General features: G+C 42.8%; 1 protein-coding gene across 2 annotated transcripts; it reads left to right on the top strand.

Annotated features, from left to right (window-relative positions):
• Positions 1-220: 220 nt before the first annotated feature.
• zgc:100829 (uncharacterized protein LOC445149 homolog) lies at positions 221-25,291 on the top strand. Of its 2 annotated transcripts, none has more exons than XM_049592120.1 (8): positions 221-377; positions 1,107-1,652; positions 7,457-7,601; positions 7,779-7,872; positions 9,998-10,036; positions 10,134-10,175; positions 11,570-11,852; positions 24,124-25,291. In XM_049592120.1, the coding sequence occupies exons 2-8, from the start codon at positions 1,475-1,477 to the stop codon at positions 24,345-24,347; spliced, it is 1,005 nt and encodes a 334-aa protein (XP_049448077.1). In that variant the 5' UTR covers positions 221-377; positions 1,107-1,474; the 3' UTR covers positions 24,348-25,291. The 2 variants fall into 2 exon arrangements, with proteins under 2 accessions (XP_049448077.1, XP_049448078.1); XM_049592121.1 differs by lacking the exon at positions 221-377 and adding an exon at positions 890-1,020.
• Positions 25,292-25,979: the final 688 nt, after the last annotated feature.

Below are 25,979 nucleotides of genomic sequence, written 5' to 3'. Positions count from 1 at the left end.
CAGTCTTGATGTAAAAAAAAAATGCGGGAGAGTTTTTGTGGCTGAGAGCCGTAATAGGAAAGGAGCTTGAAAGTTTAGTGTTTAGGATTTTACGCCCTTTTCTCTACAGCTTCCTAAGTCTATGAGGTCAACTTCCTGAACTGCTCTCTTCCCCCTTTTTAAAGAAGAAATAAAGTGTGTGTTAGTGTATGTGAGTGTGTGTCAGACAGAGAGAGACAGAGAGAGAGCGAGAGAAGGAGGGAGGGAGATTATGGAATGCTGTGATGTCATCAGCCCAGTCATACACACAAAGACAAGGAGGACCCACAGGCGCTCTGACTCTCTCTCAGCTTAGTTAGCATACTCTGCTGTGGTGGAGCGGCTATCTACATCCCACTGTGAGTACTTGAGCAAATTCTACCCTTCTCTTACAACTCCCTTTTGTTTTCTATCACTTCCTGTCTGCGTTCACTTTCCCCCCCCTTTCCCGGGTTTCCTTCTGTGCACCCTACAATGCGTTTAGCAGACACCAATCTGTATTCCACCACTGTGATAGTTCTCAGTCTGAGGCAAGCTTTCTTTCCCTCCAAGTGCTGCTTATGTGGTAGCCATTGTTTAACTACCCACTGTGATTGGAGGAGTCCATTTCAATCCCCTTGTTAGAGAAACCGGCTCATGCTGTCCTGGGCTATGACCCTGTTGTGGTGTTTCTGTTTTTTTTCTCTTACAACTAGGAGCTGACCATGTTAAAATGGTGCCGCTATCTCGTGGGAGTTTTGGGGGAGAAAGGAACATGGGTTTGGGAAGGGATGTGTGTTAGGGAGGGGGAGGAGGGAGGAGGGAGGAGGGAGGTGGGTCACTGATGACAGAAACAGCCCCATTCCTTTGGAATCTCCTCCCATTCTGGGCTGCAGTCTCTCTGTCAGTTTAGAAACAGGGTCTGAGCTCTTCCGTATTCATGAAGGGAGGGACATGATAGCCGACTGAAACAGACTCTCCAAAGGAATGACTGGAAGGAAAAAGTTTCTGACTGTGACAGAGGTGGGATCAAGAAAAACTTGGAATCTATAGGGCACAACATAATCTTTGATTGCTTCAAGTGTTCTCTGTTTTTTTTTTTCTTTTAGACTGTCCCAAAGATGACCTCCAAAGACAAAGGACACTGACATCTTAGTAGGGTGGGGAAACTGTCAGCACAACACAGAACGGAAACAGGATTTTGTGTGAGTGTGTGTGAGCGGATGTATGCGTGAGATTGTACCTCCTGTACAAAAGCGTGTGTGAGGATGAGCATGCGCCTTGATTCGCCCAAAGGAGTTTATGTGAGTAAATGAGAGTGATTTCACTGTAAAGAAGTCTGTGAAAGTCTTCTGATGCCATGAGACTATAAACCAACACTGTCCACCTCAAGAAGCCGCTGGCCAAAGGACAGTGTCTCCTACCTCAGACAGCTTGGTCAGGTGGTACCAAGTACGCCCACCACTCAGCCGCCAACATGCTGCAGCAGATCTTAAAGGACATGTACATCGACCCCGATGTGCTGAACGCTCTTAACGAGGACCAGAAAAAGACTCTGTTCCTGAAAATGCGCCAGGAGCAGGTGCGGCGCTGGAAGGAACAGGAGGAGAAACTGGAGAGAGAAGGGGGGGACAAGCGGACAAAGCCAAAAAAAGGTAACCACGCCAACACATCACCACCACCTCACCTCTGTGAACCTTTCTTCTTCCTGTTTACCCACTGCCACAGGGTGTAGCAGCAAGTTTTTCAAGCATCCTGACTGTTTTAAACTTCTGTCATAAAGCCATCTGTCCCCCTTTCAAGGATTAAACTGAATCTTTTTTTAGTCAAGATGTCTGCGTAGTCCGCTGTGAGTTACCAAACAGAGACTTACTAAGCAGTGCAGAAGTATGCGTGCATTGGTTGTGACAGACATCATTTCCTGCTGGATGTAGTGTCACTGCTGGAGCTCTTGTTCCCTGTCACCCTAACAGCTGTTTGCCACGACAGGCACAGCGTTTACCTGAAGTCCATTTGGCAAGTTTAAAGTTTCCTGAAGTACAAACTTGGGCTAACAAACACCAGCTGCTCCGCATTAAAGTGTCTGGAATGCAGCGCGGTATACAGACAGAAACCCAAGAGCATTTATACTTCACTGACATGAAGTTCTATTTATATCTTAAGTCCTAAACAATTATAGCAGATTAATGATGTGGGTGGATTCATGTTGACATCACACTCACAGATGATATTAACATTTACACAAGCAAAGTAAAGTAAATGTCATGGGAAAATAATATTCATCCAGAGATGAGCGTATTAGAAGAGGCATGTATTAAGAGTGTTTAAGAAATGCAGTTGTGATGGTGAATGTTAAGTATGTGGCGGTCTGTGTATGTGTTCACATGAACATGTTTTGCCCTCAGGCTCTCACTCAGATCATTTTGTTCCCAGTCACACTACGCATCGCGAGCCTGAGAGCGACAGAGAAGGATAGTCACTAGGTCAGAGGTGTCAATCATGTCTGGAATGTGCATTTGATTGAAACTAGTTAAAAAGAAATAAAAATACCCGCGAGGAGGAAATGCAGAGGCAGCGTGGACGGTAAATGGGTTCATCAGGAACTGGCCCCTCCTCAGAAGGAGTCAACAGTATACATGCAGCAATCAAACAAACACAACAACCAGAAACTCAGGAGGCCGTAAGTCTGTCCTCAAACTGGTTTGACGCATACTACAGAATCTCGCCTGTCTGCATTTTTCCTTTAGTTGTAGCAGGTAGTTGTATGAGAACCGTGTGGTGTTGTGACTCTGACATAACTGATTGTTCTGTTTTTATATGCCAAAGATGGACTTTTACTGTAGATGAGGAACTACTGAAGAAAACACCAGCTGCTGAGAACTCATTTGAATATTATGTAAAGGTACAGTTCAGCCCAAAATAAAAAGAAAAACACATAATTGTTCTCTTACCTGTAGTGCTGTTTATAAATCTAGATTGTTTTGGTGTGAGTTGCCGAGTGTTAGAGATGTCTGCCTTCTCTTGAACATAAAGGAACTAGATGGCACTCGGCTTGAGGTGCTGAAAAAAAACAAAACAGCAATGGTTACTCAAGATAATCTACAGACCTTGTTGTGAGCAGTTTCATGTAGGAACCATGGATGGATTATTGAAGAAGCCTACAAGGCACAGGCCCAGGGGCCCCCTTTGCCTTCATGTCACTCATGTTACCGACCAGGAAGAGACTCAAAATGACCAGAGAGAGGTGCAAAGAAACACAAATAACTATAAGAGTGGGAAAAACAACCACAAGGTGACACAAAACGACCAAAAAAGACACAATATACACAAAACAACAACAACAAAGAGGCAAAACCACCGCAAGGTCTGTTTGTTTTGCTCCTTTGTAGGAAAAGTGGTGGGGCCTTTTGCATATCTGTGTCCAGGGGCTTTGAGAAGCGCTTTACAAATAAAGTGCTTTACATGGTTGATCCCGGACTTAAAACTATACAGGATTGAAGCAAATAAAATGAGGCACTTTTAAGAAATACAAAGAACAATAAAAATAAATAAAGATAAAATACCATCACTGAAGCAGATATTCAAAGTTGGCAGCTAATTGCCCTGTTGATTGCACACAGCAAGATACAGCAAATCGAACAGTTAGAGTAATACAGAATAAAAGAATGCAAACAAAATATTCTACTGAACTACAAACGCTAATGGTATCATGGTACAGAAGGAAGCATCTACTGATAGCTAAACCAGCACAATTGAGCTAACCAGTGTTACAGCTCAACCAAGGAGGACACCATTAATGTTTAAGATTTTCGCACTGTCACAAGCACGAGCCCCTCATCCATTAGTAGTTTCATACTTCTTTCTTTTTGCTGATACAGTTGGCAGGTGTAGTTAGGTGGAAAGAAAATAGTTCTTACGTGAAACTGCTCACAACAAGTCTTGAGTAACTGGGTCATGATTTCTGGAAAGAGACATTACTAGCTATGTTTCCATCCAAAAGTGATTTGAATCATTGGGAAATGCGCATTAAAAGAAATACGAATCCTGTGTGTTTCCATTAAATGTATGGACTTTGGTGAAAACTACCAACTCACGTGAGTTTTCTGCAGAACTGGAAACAAAACAAGTCTCGCATTCTTCTTCTTCTACGTTTTCTGGCGGTTGGCAACCAGCTTGTAAATGCATTACCGCCTTCCTGACTCGGAGTGTGGATATCACCATGGAGAGAGGTGCGCTACGTCAGACTTAATTCGAACATAAATGTTTCCATCCCCCGTTTTGCAAATCAACATTTTTTCAAATCGACCAAAACCCGACTAAAGCGAGCGTATTTTAGTTTGTGCGAATCAGGGGATTTTAATTCGAATTCTTCTAGATGCGCATCTAAACAGGCTGATGCAAACATGGCTACTGTTGCACTTTGAGCACCACAAGCTGAGTACCATCTAGTTCCATTATATTCAAGAGACGGCAGACATCTCTGTGGTCGATATCTCCAACACTCTGCAGCTCACACTGAAACAATCTAGACTGATACATATCACTACAGGTAAGAGGAAAAACCTGTATTTTTGATTTGGGGCTGAACTGTGCCTTTAAAATCAGTTCATGGCACACTACAGTTGGTGCATTAACTTTGATTGACATAGTAATGCGATCCGTCTCGTCCTGTCTAATAACAAAGCACTTACTATCAACTGTGGTGCAGAGTGAGAGAACAGTGCTCTTTCTATCTCTTAATGACCAATGCAGCTGTCTTTAGGAGGCTGGATGGAGACTGCAGGCTGAGATCACATGGTCACACAACTCTTCTCCACACAGGCTCTCTCGCTCCGTCTGCAGCGCGGAGGAAATGGTTGATGGTTCTGTGTTTCTGTGTAAAAATAGGAAGTGAGTCAAGACTGGATCCCTTAAACAATTAGCAGGGAGTGAAACAGGAAGCATGCAGGAAATGTATGTGTGTTGAAAAACAAAGAAAGAGTTTGATTGTATCTAGATGACCTTGTAGGAGAACTCATGTGAAGTTTGTTTTTATGCACAGAAAATGAAGCCGGAGTCTCTCTCAGCTGCTGCTAACAGTTTCAGCCTTTGGCCTTTTTGATCATGGGACTTTTTGCGGTGGTTAGGCTGACTTTATGGTCATTTGTGTTGATGTGCTCTGACTCATATGCTGGCGTGTTTGCGTGTGTGTGTTTATGTTGACTGAAAACTGGTGAGCCTCACATGAGGCAGAGACGTGGCTCAGTGTTTTGTTTCTGTGACCTTTTTCATAGTTATCTTAGCATTGTTCTTCACATATGGAAAAAGTAATTGTTTTTTAAAACTGTCTATTACAGTAGGACACATGCCAACACACTAATCTTTTAAATATCCCTGTGCTCAGCTGACATCAATCTCACTTGCACATGACAATAGTGTTGTGGTTTTAGCTGTCAGATCGGGCTAATAACCTGTTTACCAAGGTATGCTCCGACTGCTGTGTTTTCGTAGTCATCCTGGTATGCCACAATGCAAACCACAGGGCAAGCTGGCAAAACCAGTTCGCTATGAAAGTATGTTATCCTGTTTTCCACCCGACGAGCTCTCACCCTCTGAGCCCATGTCTGTTATTTTCCGATGTGAAGTGACTTCTTTATGCTCCTAAACATTAGTCACAAAGCAGTGACATTGCTGTATGTTGTGGAAGTCTGTGTGCCCTATTGTGCTTGTATGGGGACTCAGTGTCCTCACAAAAATAAACAAGTAAGGAGAGTGTAACACAAGATCTCATTTAGTGATATTTCAGTTAGCAGTTGGGATTGGGCGTTGTAATTAGTTCAGATTAGGGAATGAAAACAGTTAAGGTCCTCACAAGTATAAGTATACAAAACCAGGGCAGTGTTTTCCCCTGTCAACTCTGCTTATATCATCTATAAGAAGATGCCGTCTCATGCATTTGTGAGCTGCTTCTTTGGATCCACCAGCTGTTGCACCTGTCTGTCTATAAACACAACAGCAGCCTCAATTTGTCAGAGACACTTGATGACGACGACAGTTTTATTTCAGAGCTACACGAGCTACAACTGATAATCTGAGAGATCATGAATATACAGTATTTCAAAATAATTGTTTAGAAGTTTGTATTTGTTGGTCGTATACCTCAATGGTTGAATGCTGGTGGCTGGAAAAAGACTCTTACCAGGAAATGGATATCACAGGAGAGCCCAACAGTAAATGTATTGACGGATATTACAATGGACATTTACAAAATGGAGAAGAAAACAGCATTCGTCAACTTTAAAACAGTACAATTTGTTGCCTGATGCGAAAAATAGGTCAGCTATGTAAAACCCACAGGCCTGATGTTATTTTCACAAATCATTGAGTATATTGTAAGGAAACAGTCATTCCCTAACTGTTCATAGTTTCCCTTGTTATATTTGGTTTTTATAGTTTTTTTCTTCCTTTTGCTCTGTATTCACGCCTCTGAAAAGCTCACATTGGCATCTGTGACAAACATGAACATGTGGTGTACGCATACAGTTGAGGTTTAATTTTAAAAGCCAATAAAAAGTAAATTACAAAAATAATAATAATAAATATTTAGAAATGATGGCTTTCAAATTCCTAAAAAGGTTAGAGAAACAGTGGGGCCTGGTGGGGCCAGGGCCACCCTGATACAGTTGTGCCTAAGTTATGCTACATTTTGACGTGGAAAAAAGTTGCATTTTCAGAAGGGTCCTCTGAACTCTCACCTTAAGTTATCGGAATGAAAATAAATTCTATGGGCACCTGCGAGTCTCTTCTAAACTTTAAAAGGCTTATTTCCAGTAAATGTTTTGTTCCTTACAGTCAAAGTACTCCTTCAAATTAAAGCTGTATATTTGTCTTTTTAAGGAACAGGATGACCAGCAGTTGCCTAACATGTGTAGAGACACGACACATTAAAACTAGATTGCTTTGGAATTCAAAATGTTTACCGGTATTAGTCTGTGCACGTCTGGTAATTGGTAACAGTAACTTAAAAATAAAGAAAACATAGTATAGCTTAGCTGTCATATTGACATAGTTTTGAACCAGCCTATTACAACAGTAAAATAGAATTCCTTGAAGCTCAGTAATGGCTTTTGATTTTGCTGTGCCACTGCAAAATTTTCAGTGGCCCCATCTGGCCACCGGTACAAAAAATCTCTGGGGACACCACTGCAGAGAAAGTAGGATAGTAATATTTTTGATAAAAACCAAGCAAGTTTTGGCAAATGACTAAAGAGGACACCTATCACATAAAAAAATGTTCTATTATAATGTGTGATTTTGATTGATTGTATGTCTTGTAAAAATATCATACTATGGTTTCACTTTTCCTCTCTTTACCCCGCCTTTTGCTCTTTGCATGATTTACATTTATAAATATGTCCATGCTCTGTGTTTCAGTAGCAAACTAATTCACATTTTGCGTGTGTTTGTGTGTTACCTCCAGCCAACAGTAAGAATGTGAGCTGGCTGCTCGGCCGGGACGGAGACGTGGCGGTCATTGTGATTGGGGAGGTGGATGAGCTGAGCTCCAAATTCATCTGCTCGGGATTTGGAGAAAAGAAGACGCCGACTCTTCAGAACAATACAAAGTAATATACCACACAGACAGTGTTAAATGTTGGATTACCAGGGCTATCATTATCATGTCATACTGTACCAGGGTTATCGTTGGATTATCAGGGGTTTCTGTTGTGAACTTAATGGCATTATGAAAGATAATATGTGTACCGTATATATAAAGATATATGATGTGATGTGTTTTACAGCCATCAAACCATCTTGAAGAGCAGAAAAAACTCAGAACCTGCCAGAGAGAACCTTCCTCCTAAAACACAACCTGGGATCTCACTGAATTTAAAGGTGTGTAGCTGTTTGTCTGTGGCCTACAGGGGCAAGGAGTCTGTCATAAGCTGGAGAACAGAGATGATATCATACTTTTGTTTCTGGTTTTCTTTTTTATTCCACGTAATATTACTGCCTCCTGGCCTCATTGTTAGGTGATGAAACCAAAGAACCTGATAAAGGAAAATCCTTAGGAAAAGGAGATGAGTGGTTGCTCTGTATAGTCAAATGTAGATCAAAAGTGTGTCAGGTGCTTTTGGAAAATGAGAAAAAAAATGAGGCACTGCAAATTATATAAAAATTGAATAAATAATATCAGTCTGAAAGGAAATATTAAAAAGCCTTAATTGTAGTGACTAAATCATTAAAAAAAGCTTACATTTTTCAACCACTGTAGGAGTGTTGTCACACCTGTATAATAGCAGCAGCCAATGGGAGGCAGTCATGTGACCTGGATAATAACATGACAGGTAAAGCACATTAATAATGATAAAAACATAAAATAAATTGAGATGACTACAAAGAAAATGTTTTTATACATCACAAATGTAAGATAGGTACCCATAGCTTTTAACATAGGCTGTGAGCAAAAAACCCAGGGGAGTCTATTTAGAGAAAAGAGACAAATTACAGAAAGCGTGTGAAGTGTGTATCCTCACTGACACCAGGACCCAGTTGTTCAAGAAATTTAATCTGGATTAGACTGGTCCAGATTTTGAAATCCCATGTCCAGCTAATCCATCTTGGATTAGCATCGGATTGGATCTCCCTGATCCAGATACAAACTTTTCAAGATGACCAAATCCAGATAACCAGTGCTTTAAATGACAGTGTAGACAGGCTGCCACCTTAAACACTGCAATTACCGCTTATCACCTTAGATGCCATCAAAGAGAACAAAACAGAGACATTTGAGCTTGTAACTTTAAATATTTTGTGTTTGATTTTGACAGCTATTTGGGGGATTATTCTATAGGGACAACATCCTTTTTTTGCCCAATACTTTATTAACTTTATTACAGTAACTGGTAAACAAATCAAGTGCAAAATATAAATAACTTTATATGTATCCACCCTGAAACCACACTTCTGCTGGGATCAGGATAATCCTTTTTTTTTTTTTTTTTTTTTTTGATTAAAGGTGTCCCAATCCTACTCAAAAGTTTTGAACAAAACATACTGAAGGTTTGATCCAGATCAAAAGCAAGACTGGATTACACGATCTAATCTGATTTCACAATCCTTTTGTTCCTTTAGAACAACCCATTTTCAAGATTTGATCCAATCCGATAGCCGATCTGATCAGATTACTTACAGAAAAACTGGGCCAAGGATAATCAAGGAGGAAAATGATGTTATTTAAATATTTACTAGTCTGTATGTGAATGTAAAGATGCAAAAATGTGAAAATGATTAAGACTGATAAACTTGTACCAAAGTTCTTCCCTCGCCCCCTTAATTCAACACATCCATCCCAAACATAACACCTCCATGACTCAATTTTCACTTCTCTTACCTGCAGTGCAGTTTGCGAAAACTATCAATTAGGCTTCTGAGCATAACTGGTGGAAGAAAAAATATGTAGCCCTATTAATTCCAGTCGTTATTTTGTGTCAAAATAAGCACTCACAGTGCATAATTTCCAGGGCGATGATATGGTGTGTGTGTGTGTGTGTGTGTGTGTGTGTGTGTGTGTGTGTGTTCTTGGCGGTGTGTGAGCTGTTGATTTTGGAGTTGGGAGGGGTGGGGTGGGATAGGAGGGTGCGGGGGCTCCTTTTTTTCCACGCTATCTTAAAAAGAGATTTGCTGCGTTGTCATGGCAACCGTGCACACAGTGAGCCAGAGCGAGCGCCGGGGTGGACGGTCTCATCTGGCCTGACCACGATGCTTCTCGGAGCGCTGATGCTCACTCGGCGGAAACGCGAGCATCCCAGACAGTCACTGATTATCCTGCAGCCACATTAACACACCCACTGCGCAGACATGTCTCAGAATATTTGCAATATATTTCTGATATGACTGTAACTCTTACTTAACTCGCTTGCTCTGCTCTTTCCTGCTCATTTAAGTACTGAACTGAAAGTTAAGGAGGATGACGTGTCGCCTCTGGTATCATCTAACATGGCACTGTCTCTCCCAACAGGGGAAATGTGAGGAGACGAGCACTTTACTCCCTCTGCCGGTGAGTTGGAGCAACTGCCTGCTGTAATTGAGCTCTGTGCTCTGTGGTTTGCATCATGGCCTGTAACACTCGTGTAATGTCTTTGTTAAACCCACAGGTGTCAGTGAGTGAGCATTCATCACCTCCAGCAGCAGAGAAGGTATTTGTGACTGTAGTTTTTTTACTTTACAGTTGCTGCAATCCAGTTTTTTTAGCATTTAAAATATCTTCCTGCTCTTATTTCAAGGTGGTTTATAAAGCTTAGAACAGTTTGTGTTTTAGTGTCATCTGCATTGAGTAACCTATTTCAAAACACATCCACGCATACCCCAGCAAGGTGTGATTAACAGTGTAGCAATCCACTCTTCAGCTCTTTTGAAATGTGGCTTTAGAGCGCCTACGTGTCTTTTCATGGCAGTCCCACCCTCTGTGAGTAACAGGAAATGGTGGTTAGGCCAGCTGTCCCCTCACTCCCAGCCTCTCTGCAGATCATCTTTCTCCCAGCATTCTCCCTCCCTGTGCTCCCGCTCGCCTGAGCCGCCGCACCCCTCACAGCTCTCTCCGGGGAACAGCTGAACTGAACTGTCCTCCCACTGGCTCCATCATCGCCCCAGCCTTGGGTTGTCTGGGGAGTGTGCTCTCCATCTCCCCTCGCTTTCCTTCCCTTGCTGTGTTTATGTGCACGCAAGTGTGTGTCTGTGTGTGTGTGTGAGTGTGTGTGCAGGTGACACGCGCTGCGAGAACAGCTGAATCACAGAGGCAAGGCAGGATTTCTGGACTGCCCTAGAACAGATGGTTGATGAACTTGATCAGGGAATTAAAACGCCAGAGATAGAGAATGCGTCAGTCGCAGATGGATGGGATTGTGGGATAGTCTCTTGAGGTTTGGGCGCGTGAGCTTTCCTCTGTTCTCTGTTTTTCCCCTCCTCTTTGCCACAGAAGGAGACGTCTCTCCCTCACTTCCTCACTTGCCTTATATCTATACCAGCCTCTCTATATTACAGGCCCTAACACATCTCTGGGCAACTCATGCCGATGTGACAATGAACACCTTAGGAGGTTTGGCCGGTCTGACAGCCTGAGCCTCCCCTTACAAGATTCATTATTTTGTTGAATGTCTTGTTTGTAGGTAGAGTGATTTGTCTCTGGAAACAGGAAGGGGCTGGTTTGGTGCTGCAGATGTATTAGTGGCTGTTGCTAGCCCTGCTGCAGGTTTTCTCCAGTTGATTTAGAGAGGGAAGGAGTCAGCCTGAGAGAGGAGGAGAGAGTGAGATTGTTGATTAAGAAGGCGTAAGATGAGGAAGGAAGATTAGCGAGGCTGCTTGATTTCCAAGTCACCTTATAATTTTCTCCCTACACATCCTTAAACTCTTAATCAGTGGTCATAGTTCTGTGTGTTTCATTACGGCGCAGTGTAGTCATTGGAGAACTGTAATTTGGTGAATCATTTATCCAATGATTTAATCAAACATGACAGTAATTCCACTGTATGTGAATTAGCTGTCAACACTGATCGCGCTCCTCTGTCCTCTTTTGTCACTCTCCCCTCTGCAGCCCGAGTCGAAGTCAGCCTGTGCGACTGAGGAGAAGTCAGTTCCCCAGCCCTCCATCTGCTCCAGGCCTCCCATGAGAGCGAGCCCTGTCAGTGTGAGACCAGCTTCTGCAAATGCAGCACCAGGCTCTGTCAACACGAGACCCGGCATGGCAAATCTGAGGCTGGCCACCGCCACACTGGCCCCTTCCCCCAGCAGCGCTGTCAAAATAGACTCTGGATCAACCAAAGGTGGCCTGCACTCACAGGACTCTCAGAAGCCCCAGGAACAGCAGAGTGGGAAAGGTGAGTGAGCATGGCGTCATGGGGAAGGGTACAGGATGGGTCTGATGTTAACAGAAAGAAAGAAAGTCTTCCTCTACGTCCATTAAATGAGCTAATATTTCGTCCAGGCCGCAGTCTTTATTTGCCGGTGAATTAAAGGGAAAATTTGCCACCTTTCATGTGGATGTCCAGTCAGTGTTGATAGTAAATCTCGTTGACCGAAGCAATAAATCGCTTGTGCGTGCTATATTACACAAACAGCTGAGTTGTCCTGTTCACAGGGTCGTGCCTGCACCTGTACATGTACCATAGGTGAAGATTTAGGGGGGTTGCAGGGGACACGGCCCCTTCAATATTAAGGACATGTGCATTGTGCAAAGCATAGTCTCGCTCACCAGACCTTTCTCAAGAAAAGAAAGGTCTGGCTGGGCTGATTCTCACTTTAAGACTGGAGGAAAAAACGCCCCGGCTGTTTGTATTTCTTTCAACCAATCATAACCGTTCTGGGCGGCGCCACAGCAACGGTGTGCTTGCAAAAATATTGCCGGGGGGAAACAGGTTTTGGTGTAACATGCCCACAAAAATATCGCCTACAGGACGTGAACCATGGCAGAAAAATGGCTACATCCCCACAAGATCAAACACCGCAGAAGTTAGTAAAGGACGTGTTGAAAATGGTTGAAAACTGCTACACAACCGTAGGTGGTAGGGCGGGACTTCAGCGGGTGGCTCGTTCCGCCCAATGAGAGGCTGATCTATGCAGCGAACTTCTGCCCACTCAGACTATGCAAAGCATGAAAATACCAAAGGACTTTCACATTTACACCATACACTGATGCAGAAAAATTCACCAGAATGTAGGAAATGAAGCGTCTGGTGCTCAGAACTTGGTTTCAAGTCCCTCCCAAAGTTTAAACGAAATCTATGCCCTTGTGTACCAGGTTGCATTGTGCACGGGCTTCTAACGCCCATAGCTATTACTTTGTTGGCCAAACCATAATGTCGCCATGGTTTGTAAGTCGTGCCTTTACTTCTGCAGGTAACAAAATAGAAACAAGGACTCTCCGTAGTCTGAAACAGCGTGAACCAAGACAGTAACACTCCATTATTTTCACAGTGTGTACTCCCTCCATTTTTACGTTCAAAATAAAAACCCAACTTAAATTACTTAGAGCATTTTATTGAGAGGCAACTCAACAAATCAGCTCACAGTTGCCTACAGCTTACATCATCTGCCCCCTCGGCCCTGCTGGCCTTGGTTGTCTTTTCCAGTTTATCTTCAGGATCCTTAAGAAGGTCTCCAGCTCACCTCTGTCCAAGTGAGGAGTAAAAACTTAAATGCAGAGTAACACAGAGAACACACACACGGCCTCTCCCGGGGTTGGCGTTGATGACCGCATTCAACAAAAACCGCCCACCCTGAAATTTGTTGCAGCAGAACGATTAAGGCTCTGGCGGCATCGGAGGGCAATTTGAGCAAAGGCACCAGCGTTCAGTGTTTGCTCTCAGCAGCTCAAGCTCTGGAGGGTCCCTGTCGGCCGTAGTCTCTTTCACAGCTAAGGCAGCTTCGGCTTTTGCCCCGCTGAATTTCTTCAGCCGTACACTCCGGCTCAAATAAATACAGCTCAATATCCGAGTCAGTCAGAACACTGTAAAATGTGTCCTTCTTCTCATATTTTGGGATCTTATTTTTGCTGATGGAAACATAGCTAGGAACGTAACACGGAAGTTCTTTTTTGAGCGGCATCTAGAGCACGCCCCCTGGCTACCTGGCGACTTCTAGTCTGTAGTTCTTCCTTGCCTCCAACATCATCACTGTCACGTCAAATGACAGCACTGGATGCAGGAAGAACAGATTTTACAGCTGCAATTTTGGCTTTCTTAGTAAATGTAGCAAGCACTAAGGAATTTATTGCTTCAATCAGTTTCATTTACCATCAACACTTCTTGAACATTTACATAGAAAGTGGTGCAACTTCCCTTTCAGAGAAACACACAACAGCAAAGTTAATGATGGCTGGTGTCATCGTGGATAAACACAGCTCATAAAAAACATCCCTGAAAACAGGATATCCATTACTCACACTGTGTAACTTCTGTTATGTTTTATAGTTAGATGTTACATAACAGAGGAAGACTGGACACAGATGTGAGTTTAAAATTGAATCCACAATATTGCATCAAGCTTACATGACAGTCACCTCAAGCCACTGAGCGAACAAGAGAAACCCTTTCCTCCACTTCTTCTCTGTGAGCAATAATGGCTGCAGAGAGCCGAGCAGAGGCAGTCTGAACAAAGTTCTTACTAGATAGGTTTCTCAGTGCTGCAGCACGGAAGAAGGATTTATTTCTCCAAACCTAATGTGCTCGCCAAATAGTGCCTCAGCCCGCTGGAATCTTTATGGACTGGCAGAGTAAAAAGAGGCCAGCCTAGAGGGGAAAAAAGCTTCTGTGACTGGGATTTGTGTCGTCCTACTGCATCGTCCCAACACACCTGCTTGTTTGGTAGCCTCTCTTTTTGTCAAGGGTGCATGTAGGCAGTGAAATTGTCAATAAATACTCTCGCTTGGTTGAGGTGCATCGTCACCTGATTAAGTCTGTTGCTAGAGGACAGACTAATAAAAGATGGAGCACTAGTCTTTCGGAGCAATATCACAGGACTTGTGCTGAAATGAGAAACAGGAAACTCCCTAAACTTCATGCGCTCTAACAGCTGGGTTTTATAGTAAATGTTAGTATTTAACTAACAGTTAAAGTTAAAATCTTATATTTCTCCCTTGCTATTCAGTTATTTGGAATAATTAGTATGCCCTATATAATCCAAAACCATACTATACTGAAACCTGCATGCATGTTATATTAAAGGAGCTGTACGTGACATCCAGAGCACAGAACAAAGTCATATTTCCTCTGTTTGCGTTGTAATCTGAGCTTCTCTGTTCTTTGTTTTGGTAGCCAGTCTGGTTACACGTGCATATTAGTGCATGTGAGTCCCTGTGTGTGTTTACACTGGTTAGCTTATCACTGCCACGCTGCACTGTGGTCACATGGTGGTTGTTACTGCTGCTATCGCCATCCCGACCTAGTGACAGACCAGCATTGTCACGGAAGTGTAACGCCCACCCTCCAGTCCCTCGCCCAGGTGCTAACGAAGTTAGCAGTGTTGTCGTTGTTAGCACTGTTGCTGTTGTTAGCACTGTTTATGCACTGACACCTGAGCCACCTGAGAGCTGTGTGCCGGCAATCGCGGGTCATACTCTAAATCTACAACTGCAATTAGGTGGACATGAATAACCCGTTAATGAGGCTTATACCGATTATTCGGGATAGGACTGCATGAGCACATGGAAGAACGAGTTATTCATATTCCTCATATACTTCCACGTTTCTCTCAGAGTACTTCAGCTAGCATATTTGGGTTCCTCATAACCGCATTATGATTTTTACATGGTCAAATACATGAACGGGATACTCCATAAACGTGTTACTCATATCCATAAAAACATACTCATAGACATGCTCTGAGTGTCACACACAGCCCCTTTAAATGGATGATCATTAAATAATTTCACACAAATTAAATATCTAGTAACACAACTTTTTGTTTTTCAGTATTACCCACAATTTAATTTAGTAGCATAGGAAGAGTCAGCAGTATGTTAAAATGAGGTCATATGCTTTGGTGGATTGAAAGTGTTGTCGCACATGTGAAGAGAGGCATATGAGAGTTTAACCATTTGATTTAAATTTTTGTCAGCTTTACAGTGCTGTCTGTAGTATTTGGTGTCTTTGTCTTCACTGAACCAGTAAGAACAGGTAACTCTGTAATGCACAAAGGCATGCGAGGAAAGTGGTAGTTAAAAAACTAGCCAATTAACTGCACACCTCACAGGCATTACCCATTTTATTCCATTTTCCCACAAACCTGTTGTATGCTGTATCTGTCTGTCTCTCTCTCTTTGTGTCTGTGTTACTCGCTTGTTTTTGCCTTTGTCCATGCAGACGCTCACTGTGTAGGTAGCATGGATATTTTTCTTCATATATCTTAGGCCTTGACATGAATGTTATTGTCACTATAGCTCTGTCAGTATGTTTTACAGACTGCGCCTTGTCTGAATTTTGTGTGACTTATTGTGATTTCCAGACTTCCTGTCTGAACACAGAACCCAATTTCATGAATTGACCAAACACTCATTCACCATACAGTGACCCAGTTATTTAGAAAAATGGGTAGTGTGAGGGTGAAGTTAGCACCATCCAGTGGAAAACAGTGATAGTGTAAGAAAAAAAACTCCAGTTGGACAGAAAACCTGATCTCCATAAGGTCCCTCTGCTGGAAATATGTTCATCCTACAGCACAGGAGTTTTATCCAGAGAAGCTTAAACAGAACATTAGACTTTATATGGGACAGTTGAATGGCACCACCCAGATTAAATGTCAAAACTACAAGTGTCTCTTATGTGACTCACAAATGCTAAAAAAGCAGACAGAAAATGAAACACATGTAGCATGACTGATGCAGCTGAAAGAGCACTTTTTCTTTTCCTTTGAACACTGATTGTGAGAGGTTGTGCTGGGTCAATGCCATGCTTTACTATTGTAGTCAGAAATGAAAGCAGAGTTAGATGAATTGTAAGATTAACATTATCCAAGTCAGATTTTGTCGGTGTGTATTATTTCATTCAGAAGAACACACCACAACAGCAATCTTTGTTTCAATACAATGACACAGCGACAGACTCCTCAAGGTTGAGTGTGTGGGATCTTTTGCCTGCATGCTTTCTGGCACTCCTTCAAGGAACACTTCACTCTGAAAATGATCATTTGTACATGAATTACTCAGCCTGTGTTACGTTGACTTGGTGAAAAAACTTTTTTTTTTCCCTCTCATGCCTCCACTGTGAACAAAAAAATCCAAAACCAGAAAATTCTTGCTGACTTGAAGTAAACAGGGGCCACGTTTAACAACAGCAAAAGTACGTATATAGAAAAAATCCATTTACAATCTCTCACACAACTCGTGCACGATAATCCAAGTCTCATTCATCCAGTTGTACACTCAGAACTTCCGTAACACATGCATTTTTGCTGAAACTAATATTATTTAAAACATTTCTGCTTTGGTATGCACATGCAATTGAACTCTGCTCAACTGTTCAACTGAGCAGTTGCCCATGCACACTACTCGTATGTGTTCTTGCATGTTTTTTCGGAAGTCAAAGCATATGACTGGATAAATGAGACTTAGGATGCTTTCACACCTGCCCTGTTGGGTTCGGTTCAGTCAAACTTGGTTCATTTGTCCCCTAAGTGCAGTTCATTTGGGCAGGTGTGAACACAGCAATCACACTAGGGTGCGCAACCAAAACATCCGGACCGAGACCTTCTTGAAGAGGTGGTCTCGGTCTGGTTACAAACGAACTCTGGTGCCGTTTGTTTGTAGTGAGAACATGTTCCGAACTCAATCCAAACCAGCTGCAGTCACATTACTCTCGCGTGACCAGCCTCCCAGAATAGGAGTCTAGGGACATTCGTCTTTTGTTTTGTAATAGAAATGGGCGGGGATATCCAGACCACGTGACGGCATTGCCATAGGTATGGCACATGTGGACGTTGCAGCTCTGCAATATAGCTGAATCAAATGAAATCATATCCATTTCAATCTCTTCTTGCGATGCACTGAACACTTCCTTTTCTGTTGTACTACGGACAACAATTCGGGGAACAGCAATTCTGATGTAGGCGGGTGTAAGGCAAAGCTAATCAGCCGTTGGTCGAGGAAGTACGGAAGTACACGGATTTGGATCCAATCACATCACTGCCGCTGGGAGGCAGCGCTAGTTCTATTACAACTTTCCTACGGGAATGTCCACAGATGACAGAGTCAGCCAGCGTGCTGACATCATCGGCATCTGTGTAAGAGACTACAGTCACGTGGCAAATTGTTTGGGTTAAACATGAGCATGTTACAGTCCTGTACTGTCCTGTGCACCTCCTCCTATACTGCCTTAATATGCACATTCAGCACATCCAATGCATCAAAACATTGTTTTCTAGTTGGAGCCGCGCCTCGTTTTCAAATTGTACGGTTTGACTAAAATGAACAATGACAGCAATATAGTCCACGATGAGCAGCGCTAAAATCAACCTGCGTAGTTGTCCCTCCATTGTGACATTAGAAAGTGTCACATTTATCTTGCAAGTGTACTCTTCTTCAATGTTTTGTTTACTTCCTGGATTTTTCCCACATGGAAATTCTGACCAATCAAGAGCAGCTTTCTCACATGAGGCATTTTATCTGGTCCGCTTGTAAATGCTGCCGTGAGAACACGAACAAACTCTAGGCAATTATGCATCTTTGTAACAAAATGAGTCCCCGATTTGGACCAAGGTAAGACAACTCTAGGTCTGAATGCATCCTTAGATTATACTGCAAAGGTTGTGTCAGGGTTTGTAAACAGTATTTTGATATCGTTTTGCTGTTGTTGAACATGGTCCCCATTTACTCCAATTTATCAAGACTTTTCTATGTTTTTGGATCCTTCGTTTACTGTGAAGACATATGAGAAAAAAGTTTCCTTCACGATTCAGCATAACATGAGGCGAGTAACTGATGTACAAGTAATAACTTCATGGGTGAAGTACTCCTTAAAAGACAGCTGAATGGGAAGAGGGGGAATCATTCCTAAAACTTTTTTTTCTCGTCCCTTTAGTGTCTGGTTCAGTTTGAACATTCCTGGCAGTCCATTGTAGGTTTTGTAGTCTGTTTGTGGAGGCATGTGCAGTGTGCTCAGTGTGTTTAAGGTGATTTATCAATTGGACCAGAAACAGTTTCACAGACCACAAATGACTAAAACCTGGATAGAGAGAAGAAACCAAAGGATACAATTCCAATGAATCATGGTTGCACGGGCGTGTTTATGTGCGTGTGCCTGCACCCACATTGGTGGCTGGATATGAGACCAGCAGGCAATGCCAGGGCAGAGAATAACAGACGAATGAAGGGAACAGGAAAAGAAAGGGAAAGGAACAGCTGGTGTGGTGGGAGTTGAGGTGGGCTGAACACAGTGCTGAATAAATGTGTCTTGACTCTGGACAAAAAAATACTGACAGAGTGTCCGTCCTTGACAATGGCAGGATGCTTGTTTCCAAAGGGGAGGAGGAGGCCGATTAGGATAAGGCTCATGCCTCAGCTGTTTTCTTTTGAATGTGGGTAATGACAAGGATTCCTGCATCCTGTGAGCAGAGACTGTGGCCCACACAACAGTTGTAGAAGATGAACGTAAATATCTGCTTTAGTGTATTTACAAGTACCCTCTGGAGCTGGACTTACTTGTTCTGACCTCCAGAGTATAACAGAAGTTGTTCTCATTTCATTTCATTAATTTGACTCACGACTATATCACATGCTATGGAGTACAAACATTACATACAGTAACAAAACAATGGCTCGCAGCGTGGCTATAGTCCAACAAATATTAATTAAACAAAACATTCCTGGCATCAAATCCATGAGATTGCCGTGACAAAAACAAATTTTTAATCTCTATTTTAAACCAGAGAGGACAACCTGGCCTCACTCTCAACTCATCAAATACCAACAATTGGTCATTGTCCGTTCTGTTGGTGTGAGATATAGAGTGAGAAAGTCTGCATAGGGAGGGAGGTGGATGAGTGGAACAAACTCCGGACTTTCCGCTGTTCATGTTTCCCGTGAAACCAATAGTCAGTTGAGTTATTTTACTAACAATGTAATACAGTGATTCCCAACTGGTCTGTCCATGGGTACCAGATTTCTCCTTAGTCATTTGTCCAAGGTCCACACAGTTTAATACACTCAGCGTCATACTTGCGTCTGGCCATGTCGTCAAGCTAGTTTGCTGTCTCTGTCACGTAGCTGTCTGTTAGTCACTCACTCTACAGCAGAAAACGGCACTTCAAAATAAAAGCTCTGTGCTAGAAATTCACTTTACTATAAAATAAAGTTGACATGTTTGTGAGTCACTTGAGGTCCATTCAGAATGGACCCACGACCCACTTTTGGATCGCGACCCACCAGTTGGGAACCACAGTTCTAATATGTGTAGCATACTATGCTATTGACATAGGCTATGTCGCACATGACGTATGCCACATGACATTACATTACGTTAAGAAAAATAGTTACAACATACTTTCATTGCCTCAACCGAAGCAAGTAAACCTAAAAATGTGTAAAATGAGTGTAAAATGGCCACATTGTCCCTGAGCGTCCAAAGCTGATTCTGGAGGAGCACCTAGAGCATCAGTGTTAGAGAGAGGTAGAGAGGTAGAGAGACTGTGTTGGAGAGGGCAGCATCAAATGTGTCATCAGATTGAAAGTTGAGTTCTGGATATTGTCAGGATGTAGAGTCAGATGTCAGGAAAGTGATGTGAGTATTTTGATTATTAGGGGATAGAATACGCTTTTAATTTCATCTGCAGTGATCTACTTTATTGTTGTCTGAAACACAGGATTCAAGATATTTCAAAATGAGAAATTATTATGTTTATTTTTTATCCTAATGGATTATTAAAGATGTTTTGATTACAGCCAGGTAACAATCAGATTTAAAAAATAAAGAGCTTAAGAAATCAGTGTGGAAAACATTAAAATAATGCATTTTAAGCAGGAAAAGTGCTTATTTATTTAGTGCAAATGATTTGTGAATTACTAATATCCCTTTTGCACCGTTTTTCTCTTCAGTGTGTTTTACCTGAAGCATTTTTCTGGGCTGTCAATGTCACAAGAGGACCTAATTTACTGCAAACTGCACTGATCAGTGTCCTCCCTCAGCAGGAGAGATAACTGTTTAGAGCAGAGGGGTGAAAATCTGTTTAAACATACTCCTTCTAAAAACAACTTAGTATTTTTCCTTTAAGATCTGTAAAAACTGACGTAGCTAACTGATAACTAAAAGCTCTGTAAGTTATGTATCATCTGCATAAAAACGAATGTAAATGGACATTATATCAGATAATGGGGGAGCATGTAGAGTCAGTGTAGGTGTGTGTTATATGATTTTAGCATATGTGCGTGAGCATGAAAGTGAATCAATCTCCAGCAGCTGGCGGTATGTGTTCATGTGTGTATGCGTGTGTTCGTGTTTATAAACCCTTCTCTGTCTGTCGGTCGGCTTTCCTCTCCTCTCTCTTCACCTTCAGAGGGAAGGACACACATTCCAGCGCTGCTTCCCGACTCTAGCCCTGGGCGACGCTCAGCCAGAGCTGATAAGTGACAGGGGCCCCAGCCCCCACGCAGGAGGGCCACCCCCCCTTGCTTCTACACACACACACACACACACACACACACACACACACACACACACCACCTCTCCTCCCTGCCCTTCAGTCCACAGACATGCTGCTCGGGAATTCTGCCCTCTGCCCCACTTCTGCCCCCCACCTCCTCACCCGACACCCCCCTCCTCTCCTCTCTTTCTGCCAGAGACGTGGAGGTCTTTAAAGAGATAGATTGGTCTTTAATTTTTGTGCTAGCCTGGTCAGTGACACCGCTTCCCGCCCCCTCCTCTTTGTCCTCCCTGTACATTTACGAGCTGGACTGAGATGTGAGGAGTGGCGTTGGAAAGCTCAAATGGGAGATTAATCAATCTCGACGAGTGATTTAATGCGGAGATTCTCTTTCATTTTAATAGGTGTTTTCACAGGTAGCTTTAATGACTGTTTCTGCTGACGGGGCGAAGAGTGCAGCTGTTGTGGAGAGTTTCAGGCAGAAAGGCGTGGGATTTGAGCTTTTTTTTTTGTTGGGTGTGTTAAGACAGGTTAGTCAGGTTACCTGTGGGAGGGTCTTTGGGTTTGGCTTCAAGAAAAACTCTTAAAATACAGATATGTGTATATATATTTGTATTATTTCTTTCCAGTCCACGCTCACACCACCAGTTCTCCCTCTCCTTCTCTTTCTATCTCTCCGTCTCTCTATTAAGCATTCCACTCAGACCTGCACCAAGGCTCTGAGCTCAAAAAACTCTCTGACCATGAGTGTGTATGCGCCTGTGTCTCTGTGTATCTGTGTGTGTGTGTGTGACTGCGTGTGTGCTCGGTGCGTGCCTGAATGTGTGTCAGCCTCAATTGCTGGAGCCTATCCAAGGTTTCCGTGGTGACCACACAACACAACGAGACAATCAGAGGCAAGCCCACGCAGCGCGGCGAGAGGACATTAACACAGGAACTGCAGGTCAGGGGGCAGAGGAAGGCAGGGCAAGACAGGGGGAAGAGGAAGATGAAGAGGGAGGTGGAGGGAGGTGTTGGAGCCACAGGGAGAGGGGGAAGAGAGAGTGAGAGCGAGGAGAGGAAGGAGAGTAAACAACAATAAACAATAACACAAGCTTAAAGGCAACTTTAGGTCTCCCACTTTCATGGCTGCAAGACATCAAGAGCTTTAAAGGTTTGCTGGCCTCGGGAGTGCCTGTGCAGTTTTGGCTGTACCCCACCTGTGTGTGTGTGTGTGTGTGTGTGTGTGTGTGTGTTATAGTCAGAGATGGCTGCATGCGTGACTGAATCCATGAGCAGGAGGGCTGCGCAAAGGTGCATGTTTGTGTTTGTGTGTGTGTGTGTGTGTGTGTGTGTCTGTGTGTGTGCACGCGCACGCACCGGCCTGAGTGTAACATGAGAACGTGCGTGTGTCTTTTGAAATTCAACTGTTAGAAACTGTGTGTACGCCTGTGCATGTTTTCACTTTATTTTGTGTGCGTGTGTGTGTGTGAGCTCGTGTGCGTCTGTAGCTGCGCACGCGGGCGCTCTCACATATCTCTGTCCCCCGGGGATGACGCTAAAAATATGTGGCTCCTCAAGCCTTCTGGTGTCTGAGCAGCGTCTGTCTGCTCTCCATTGCCGTCCCTGTGGCCCTCCCTCCCCTCCGTTACTCCTGTTCCCTCCATTCCTCCCTCAATTACACCCTCTTCCAAACACAGTACCTCAGCAAGCGCGCACACACACACACACCGACTACACCCAGCTGTGTCCCTACTACACTTCCACTGAGGATGACCTCTGCTCAGCCAGAGTGGGATAAAGGGAGGCGAATGAAAAGGAGAAAAAAGCAGGTAGAAAAGTGTGAGGAAAAATGCAGGCACGGTACTTGGAGAGAGGAAATGATAGTGGGGAGTGTGAGAAGACTGGAGTCTTGCTTTAGCAACAATACCGTACATGGGTTGGTGTTTATTGGTTTTAAACTGATTTTCACCTGGATTTTGTGTTCTCAAGCTCCCAAAAGGTGTTGTGTTTCCAGCTGCAACAAGACACTGGCCGCTGCAGTTTACAGTAAACAAGGTCCCCTGGAGACGGCCACAGCCCAGAAAATCGTCCTGTAATGCACAATGTGGAGACAAACGAAGAGAAAATGCAAATGAAGCCATGATTATGTGCTAAAATCCCTCTAAGGAAGTAAAAAAAAGTTTATTTCAAGATCTTACAGTTTATGGTAAATGCAGAGTAGCACTTACAGCAAGGAAACTGCAAATGCAGTTACAAATAAAGTTACAAAAACAAGTTAAAGTCTATTTTTATTTAAATAAATTTAGATATTAAAGATTCTGCAAATGGTACTGAAACCTTACTTCCTTGTTTTGGTAGCATATTCCAGTCCTTCTGGCTTGTGGGTAATAATTTATCTTCTTTAATTCACACCAAAATACGGCGTAAATCCAGCTTCACTTTTAACTCATCTGTAGCACATGTTAACCTGAGTCTGTCACACTAACACCTGTCCCTAGTGAAACAACGTCAGGTAGGAACTATAGTTATTCTTACTCTCACCTGAGACAAAGGGGGCAAGAAATAGCAACTTAAAGGTACACATGAATATACATAAGTAAAATAATACTTAAAGTGCCAGAGTGAATGATAAAGGAATAATTGTTATATGTAATAATATGAATTATTTCTGTAAATTCAAAATAACAATGTGGAATTATTCCAGCTACAATTTACTATACATCTTTCACAGTGTTCTGTAGCAACATAAATTAGTATGGTGACTTAAGTAACTAAAATAACCCCAAAACATATTGTGTACAGTTTTTTATTACAATTTATTTTATTTTTTATTTTAAGTTTTTACATCCAATTGTCAGCCAGTTTTGAAATATTCAAAATACAAACTCCAAACTCTAAATCTAAATTTTATTCATTTTCACAGTCATATTTTTTCTTTTATTTTTTCAAACATTTAAATGAATCTCCCCTCTGTGTATTGTTGTCAGGTTGTCACCCATGTTAGAGCTCTCATTGAAATCTGACCCTCTGTTTTCTCAGGCACTGGTGCTTCAGAAGTGTCTCGGAGGGCTGCCTCAGAGGAGGCCGGTTCATCAGGGAGCGCACCAACCTGTGCAGGGCGTGGCCGGGTTGCTCAGCTGATGAAAAACTTCAGCGTCGAAAGCACTACAACCCCCACCCAGACCCCCAGTCGTGGCATCAAACCCCCTCTCCCCAGCAAGCCTGGCCACCTGCGTCTAACGACCACACCTACTGTCAGGTAATCCTCACGCACTGATGCACAGACGCACACCCAGCTTCACGCATCCCAGTGATTCAAAAAAACGCCACACTGGACAACACGTGCCCCTGAATGTGGAGCCTCAGCCAGTGAGTTAATGGGATGGAGAACTCCAAAGGTGTTCACAATGTTGCTATCACTCCAAAAGCACAGCAATGGAAATGCTTGAATGTAACTGTTTTCTTTTATTTTTGGATGCTGCAGTACTGTAAACACTCTTTGTGGGAAAGAAATTCCAAAGCAATTGATCGCGATGTATTTTTCCAGGGAATTAATGATTATCACATGTATTCACTTGATGTTGATGCTTTCCACTTTGTGTAACACGTGGAAAAAACACACACATTTTCTCGTCCTATTCGCAAACTCTGTACAAACAATATTGTTTACTCACCAATGACATTATTTCCATTACTTATGAGACGGTTTGCATGAGCTCATGCAAACACACGTGTGGTTCAGGACAAAAGAATGAGCACGGGCAAGCGGAATAAGGCACAGTAGGGTCCTCCTTCATCTTGCTGTCTCCTCCTTGGGAATACTCTAGGGTTGTTTATTTGTCACAATGCAATGTATGTCTCCCTCTGCCACCTGGCAGGAGCCTCACTGCGACCTGTTGTGGACCAATGACAGTGCCAAATGCATCGTCTGTCACTCCCAGTGGATCAAGTTAGACAGTCGCTGCCAAATAATCCAGCTCTGTGTTACTCAGTACTATTTTAGAGATGTGTGGCTGTACTTTTTCTTTCTTTCTTTTATTTGTTTTTTACATTTTCTGTAGGGAGAAAGACGTTTTGTAATGGGATATTTAACGTTACTACAATGCTCACTTGTAAAATGAAAGATGTTTTTTTATCTTTGATGTCAATCTTGTATGGTGCAATCAAAGAAACAATAAAATTGTGTTACTTGTACAACTTCTTAAAAGTCTTCTTTTATTGTGTCGTTTTTTTCCCATCTCTCTCCCTCTCTGTCTCAGCATATGCAGCTTACCTTCACCCTCATTATTCTATACTAAAATAAAACATTGTACTTCTTATTTCAGCTCTTGTTTGAAGAGATTAAAATACAACCCACAACACTGACACACTGTAAAGTTTGTGGCTGGTTCACTGAGAATACATGCAATTTTAATGTCCAGCCTGAGCAAATACACCTGCATGCTACACCAGGGCCAGTGTAAAATTTAAATTTGAATTTCAGCAGGGCCACACATCCACCCCCACACTTGATATTACTGTGCTCAGACATTTTTTTGCTTAATTTCCAGCAATGCTCCCCGAGCTTTGAAATTAAATTCAAATGTTTGCCGTTGCTAAAACTGTGAGGCATATTTTCACATTCGTATCTGTAATTTCCATCTCCGATCGCGGTTACCTCGGCTAACGTTTGGCAGCAGGCTAATCTGTTTAATGAAAACCTCCGCTGCAACAAATCGGCTCACTGGGGTGAATAAAAGCAACACTCCAACATTATGTGGGATTAATGATGAAGGGAAAAATGCCCTCTGCTGCTGTACAGTATCCTCATTAACAAAATCTATCATTGCCTGTCATTTATCTGGCAGAGTAAAGTCTACTTCATGAACCTGGTTATATAGGAATGAAGCCACAGT

This window comes from Epinephelus fuscoguttatus, linkage group LG12 (genome assembly GCF_011397635.1).
Source record: "Epinephelus fuscoguttatus linkage group LG12, E.fuscoguttatus.final_Chr_v1".
NCBI classification, from domain to species: domain Eukaryota; kingdom Metazoa; phylum Chordata; class Actinopteri; order Perciformes; family Serranidae; genus Epinephelus; species Epinephelus fuscoguttatus.
This window is presented reverse-complemented; position numbering and strand designations above follow the sequence as displayed.